The 6455-nt window shown below is 39.8% G+C and overlaps 1 protein-coding gene across 1 annotated transcript; it reads left to right on the forward strand.

Moving 5' to 3' along the window:
* Positions 1-270: 270 nt before the first annotated feature.
* LOC104216679 (pentatricopeptide repeat-containing protein At4g21065-like) lies at positions 271-2709 on the forward strand. The gene has a single exon (XM_009766788.2). It carries the CDS (start codon positions 368-370, stop codon positions 2099-2101), a length of 1734 nt encoding a protein of 577 aa, XP_009765090.1. The 5' UTR covers positions 271-367; the 3' UTR covers positions 2102-2709.
* The last annotated feature ends 3746 nt before the right edge of the window (positions 2710-6455 follow it).

Here is a 6455-nt window from a genome sequence, read left to right on the forward strand (position 1 = left end):
CTTATGCACCTTCTTTCTCCAAGATTTCATTACTCATTTTTTTTTCTAGATTTGATTAGTTGTTCAACAATACTTTTAAGTTTCCAATAGTTTTATACTTTTATTGCTCTATAAACTCTTATCTGAAAAATAAAAAAGAATATGAGTAATGAAATCGATTATAAAACAAATATTAGTAATAACTTTGTATCTCAAAATACTATAAAAATAAAAACAAATCTCATAATTTTCTTATAAAATTATATTCCTCGTATTAAACTTTGGCTTGAGGCTCGCATATGCTTAAGCCGCCCCTGACTTTAGGACTCGAGAATAGCGAAATTATAAGACTCCGTATCTTCACTTCCACTTTGCTTCCTCTTTCGGAATGGCTTTCGCCATGGAAATATCAACAATGGGTCAGGCCATGCAGCTCCATGCCCGGGTACTCAAGTCGGGATCCGAAAACCAAACCCATGCCCAAAACCTCAGCAAGCTGTTCACTTTCTCAGCTCTTTCACCTTCAGGTGACCTCACTTATGCCCGCCACATTCTCACCACTCTCCAAACCCCAAATTCATACTACTACAACACCATGATTCGTGCTTATTCGGACTCTCCGGACCCGACCCGGTCTATTAGCCTTTTCCTTACCATGCATTGCCGTGAAGAAACCGTCATACCTGGACCCGACAAGTTTACGTACCCGTTTGTCCTTAAGGCTTGTTCGAAGTTGCGATATGCCCAGCTCGGGAAACAGATTCATGGGTTGATTTTAAAGTCGGGCTTAATGTCGGATCGTTATGTGAACAATGCACTTATTCATATGTACTCGGGTTGTGTTGATTCGAGTCTTGCGCTGAAAGTGTTTGATGAAATGTCTGACAGAGATGTAGTTTCTTGGACCTCGATGATTGATGGGTTTGTGGATAATGATCGACCTATTGAAGCTATTGGGTTGTTTGAGCAAATGATGAATAATGGGGTGGACCCGAATGAAGCGACTCTTGTTTCAGTACTTAGAGCTTGTGCTGACACTGGAGCATTGAGTACTGGGCAAAAAGTTCATAACTTTGTTAAGGAACGGAATCTTAGTACAAAGGCTAATGTTGGTACTGCGCTTATTGACATGTATGCAAAATGTGGGTGTATAGAAAGTGCTAAGGAATTATTTAAGGAAACAATGGATAAGGATGTTTATGCTTGGACAGCAATGGTATCCGGTCTTGCAAGTTACGGTCTTTCAGGAGAGGCCATGGAACATTTTGAGCAGATGAAGAGTTGTAATGTAAAACCGGATGAAAGAACGATGACTGCAGTTTTATCAGCTTGTAGGAATGCTGGTTGGATTGGTAAAGGATTGTATCATTTAAGGAGTATGAAGAAGTATAAGTTAAGACCGACAATTCAGCATTACGGATGCATAGTGGACACTTTTGTGCGTGCTGGCCAGTTAGAAGAGGCCGAACAGTTTATAAGGAAGATGCCAATTGATCCAGATGTCGTGCTATGGAGGACAATGTTATGGGGTTGTAAAATTCATGGAGATGTTGAAAGGAGTGAACGATTAGTGAAGGACGTTGAACTTTTGAAAATGGATTCTCATGATTGCGGGAGTTACGTACTTCTTGGGAATGTCTATGCAGCCTTGGGAAATTGGAAGGAGAAGGCGAAAATGAGAGAGTTTATGAATCAAAGAGGGCTAGTGAAGACACCAGGATCTAGTAGGATTGAGATTGATGGGTTGGTCCATGAATTTACAGCTGGAGATTCTAGACACGTAGAAGCAGAAAATATTTATGCAAAGTTGGATGAAATAGAGCAAAATGTTAGAAGGGAAGGTTATGATCCCAAAATCTCAGAGGTATTACTTGAAATAGACGATGATGAGAAAGCATCTCAGCTTCTAAACCACAGTGAGAAACTTGCAGTCTCGTTTGGACTTATCAAAACAAATCCAGGAACTGTCATTAGGGTAGTGAAAAACCTAAGATCTTGTGAGGACTGTCATTCTTTCATGAAACTAATCTCGAAGTTATACCAAAGAGAGATCATCATTAGGGATCGTATCCGTTACCATCACTTTAGGGGTGGTGAATGTTCTTGCGGAGATAGATGGTGATTGTAGTTGTCACTGAAAAACAATAGTTTGATTTTCACATTCTTGAAGAACACGGTTGTTGATATACCTGCTGCTTCGGCTCTAGAACTTTCTGCAACTGCTGAATGTTGCATCCACATTTTGGCAGCAATGACCTCAGTTAAATCTCTCAATCGCTTATTTCACCAGTGCAACCAACATAAAACGAATATAGTGAGTATAGAGCTGCCAAGGCAGTTAAAAAGGAAACAGAGGGACAAGAAAGTCTAATCACAATTCTTAAGAAGTTAGAGACAATAGACCCAATGAGGCTCGGGCCTTCTTTGGACCCAGCATATAGTGGGAGCTTAGTGCACCGTGCTGCTGTTTAATCTTTAAGATTCTGTATTCTGAAGTTCGATAAAGATACTTATCTTATTTGTTTGTCTCCCCTATTTGACTGTGCATCGTTGTTACATGCAACTTAGCACTGTTTTGGTCGTTATCACTGTGGTGGGTGCTTGTTAATGAAGATCCAGTTTCTAAACTTGAGAAGCATAGATATGTAAAGTTGGGTGCTTGGAAATGAGGATCCAGTTTTTAAAAGCAGAGATATGTGTAGCAATGACTAAATACTATTTGGGGAGCTACCACAAATGTCAACTTTTCGGTTTTATTTTCACATTGCTAATACATTAGATTAACAGCCATATGCCTGCAAAGATGACACTGTGCTTTTACTAATTGTCACTGGAGACAAGATAACTAAGAAATGGCCTTGAAGATGATAAAACTGGAGGCTCCATTTCCATTTATCAGCAATTTTACATATAAATACAGCATAAAGTTGATATTAAGGATATTAATACTCTTTAAATTAAAGCTCCCAAGAGGTTGGCCTGGTCGAAAGAGTTGGATTAACAATCATGGAAAGCAAAGTCAACGAAAATAGGTGAATTCTTTTACTCTGTGTAAGTCTTAGTCGACAAAATTAGGATATAATGTTAGTGGTTTAGTGGCTAGCCCTGTATTTTCATCTGATTGCAATTCCTTTTATTATTTATATTGCTTTCAGTTACAAGTTTTCTTATAGCTTTCACCAGACATATCCTTAGTCAAATGTTAGTCACTAGTTTAGTCGGATCGATCTTTTCACATATTATCAATACTTGACTTCTAGGACAGTTTCAAGAAGTAAGCCTTGGAATCTATAGTTGAGAAGCATAGTCATCTTATCTTCTCAACGTTAGCCACATAATAACAATTGAAAATAGTGCAGCTGCCCCCATTGGGAGTCCGCATCGTGACTCAGTCTCAGTGTGGCTGATCATCCAAAAGTACCAGCTAAACATCATTAGCTTGGTCAGCCTTTACCTGACCAACTACGTTATACTACCCACACTCATCAAACAATACTTTTTAGCTTTCTTAAGGCATTTCGCACCAACACAAAGATTTTAATGCTTTTTTTTTATTTGGATGGAAATGAGAAATGAAGGGGGACGTGTGAGGTTGAGGTTCAATTTTGACGGGCATTAACTGTTTAAACAAGCAAGCTCTGCTTTGGTAGAGTTGCCCTTTCGATGACTTAAGCCTTCATTTTCAGGTCCCCCACTTGATCACTTAAAATTTGGATTTGCTAAATACAAATAAACGTAGAAGAAATGAAGTTGCTTTGAAAGGCAACGTCAAATGTGTACATCACCTATCTTATGTGCAAAATGTGTGCTTGTAAGAGAAAATGTCTGGCTAGTTTCTCATACACAAAGTTATGTTAAAAGCATTACAAGAATAATACTCCAGCATCATTTGATAGTTTCCACTTATATGATGAGAAATACTAGTTTGAGTTTTAATCAAGCTTCGATAAATTTTAAATAGACCCTGCGTAACGTGAATTTAGGTAAAAGTTGTGAGGATTCATATAGTCGACACCAACTTGTTTGAGATAGAGGCATAGTTATTGTTGTTATTATAGTAGTAGTACTACTTTCATGGTTTGATGTCATTTTCTCTTATCTTTGTGCTAAATCAGAACAGGTTTGCAGTCACTAACAAATTTAAAACTTTAATATTTAATAATACTGGATCAATCACTCGTAAATGAAAAGTGTGGATGATCTCGTTTGTCAAGCTTTGTAATACTCTAATCTCAATAGACATCATTTTGATTACATAATCTTTGAAGGGCGTCAGAGAAATGACACCCTGAAAATACGTAGCGACTCATATTGCACAAGTTGTATAGGGTAAAATATGATATGACACGTGGTCGTCTAAAGGAAAGACACGTGGAATTCAAGACGGGGATAGCCGAAGACCGAACGCAACTATTCTGCTTGTTACCGAAAGGGATAACGTTCACAAAGGTGTATTAAATGCTCTGCGTCCAGTAGCATTTAATAAAGAATATTCTGCGGCATTAAGAGTGACGGCCCGTTACACAGAATTTGGTATTTATATTTACCGATACATCTTTATTAATGACCCTCATAATTTACATTAAAGGAGGGCACGATCCAAGGAACTCCTTCCCTAGACACAGCTATAAATAGTGAGCCCAGTTATCATTATAAGGGGGACGAATTTTCTGGCTAACTCACACTACATTCTATACAAAGTTTAATATAATTTTACCTTCTCGCTTTTTGATCTCATCATTTTTATTCCCTGAAACCTTGTTCCCGAAACTGTCATCTCTGCTGTTTCATCTACATTTAAAGGCTAAGTATTGCACAACTCTTCAACTATTTTATTATTTCAGGATCAAATTAGTTCACTTGTCTAGAAATCATGTATAAATTCAATTGTACCGTTTTACGGGTAAACAGTTTAGCCCCCACTGTGGGGCCTAGACAGTCATGCAATTAAATTGATCCTTGTCTTTTTACTAGCGTGCTTTGATTATTTTGTCTTAGAAAAAAAATCATAAGAAATGGCAAATAACATCGTTAACAACACGCACAACCCTGAGATTCGAGGATATCAGCCTCACTTTGAGGACTCAATCAGTGACACCCATAATAAGGGGAATAACACCACACCGGTGCATGACAGGCAGTATCATCGACAGGTTCAGGAGGCAACTCCCGATGATGCTGATGAGAAGCACGTCGTTGATGCAATAAGCGTCTTGTAAGAACAACAGGCAATCATCCTAGGCCATCTCACGCGACAGGACAAGGTTATGACGGAGTTGAAGCAGGCACTGTCGGGGGCTTCGAATAATGCAAACAGACGAGATCTAATTCCTCCTGGTGTCCCCACAAATCAAACAACACAGAGGGTCGACAACAGCACTCCCAGGGGTAAAGTTGGCTCTGACGGAGCTGGGGGGAGCGGATCCGGTCTCAATAACGAGAACGGTCCTTTCAAGAATGAACTTTTACGGTTTATGGGGAAGTAAACACCCGCATGGACCAAATCCCAGGCGCGCCACCAGTACTGAAGGGTTCGGATTCAAAGAAGTATACTTAATTGTCATACAAGCCGAATGCACACTAGAGTTAATCCCGGCATGGTTCAAAATGACTAAAGTGCCAAAGTATGACGGAACTTCAGACCTTCAAGAGCACATTACCACCTACACAACTGTGGTAAAAGGAAATGATTTAGTTCCTCATTTAATTGAATATGTATTGCTAAAGAAATTTGCGGAAACTCTCTCGAGGGGAGCTCTGATGTGGTATTTATCATTACCCGAGCATTCCATAGATTCCTTTCAGATATATCCAGGATTACGCGGGGAGAGTCTGAGTTACTATGAGAATTCGTCACTAGATTCCAGAAGGAAAGAATGTTGCTCCCGGCTATCCCGGATAAATGGGCGGCTGAAGCATTCACTAAGGGATTGAATCCGAGAAGTTCAGATGTTTCCCAAAAAAACTGAAGGAAATCCTGCTTGTGTTTCAAGCAACGACTTGGGCAGATATCCACAACCGATACCAGTCAAAAATAAGAATCGAAGATGATCAGGTTAGCTTTCTATCGTCGACCAAAGGACGTGAGAAGAATAGAGAAAAATCAAAAGATGATTATGACGCGGACATGCGGACTTCGAGGGGCTGGTTTTTGCCCTACGAGCGAATCGAAGGCCGTGGTAGAGGCTTCCGGATAGCAAACAAATTCAGCATTGATAGAAGGACCAATCGTGGTTGAAACAATAGATCACAATAGGATAAAGAAACGTCGGGGTTTCGGGATCCTTCTTACCCCAAGTTATCGGAATACAACTTCAGCGTCAGTATAGTGGAATTGGTGTCAAACATGAGAAACACCAAAGAGGCACGGTACCCGAGACCACTGAGATCTGATTCCACTCAGAGGGATCCTAACTTATGGTGTGAATACCATGGGACAAATGGCCACCGGACATGGGACTACCGACACCTCCAGG

The sequence above is a fragment of the Nicotiana sylvestris genome, chromosome 11 (assembly GCF_000393655.2).
Source record: "Nicotiana sylvestris chromosome 11, ASM39365v2, whole genome shotgun sequence".
Taxonomy (NCBI): domain Eukaryota; kingdom Viridiplantae; phylum Streptophyta; class Magnoliopsida; order Solanales; family Solanaceae; genus Nicotiana; species Nicotiana sylvestris.

Excerpts from the sequence above, each read along its gene's own strand:
- LOC104216679 (XM_009766788.2), top strand. The coding sequence starts at position 368 with ATGGCTTTCGCCATGGAAATATCAACAATGGGTCAGGCCATGCAGCTC.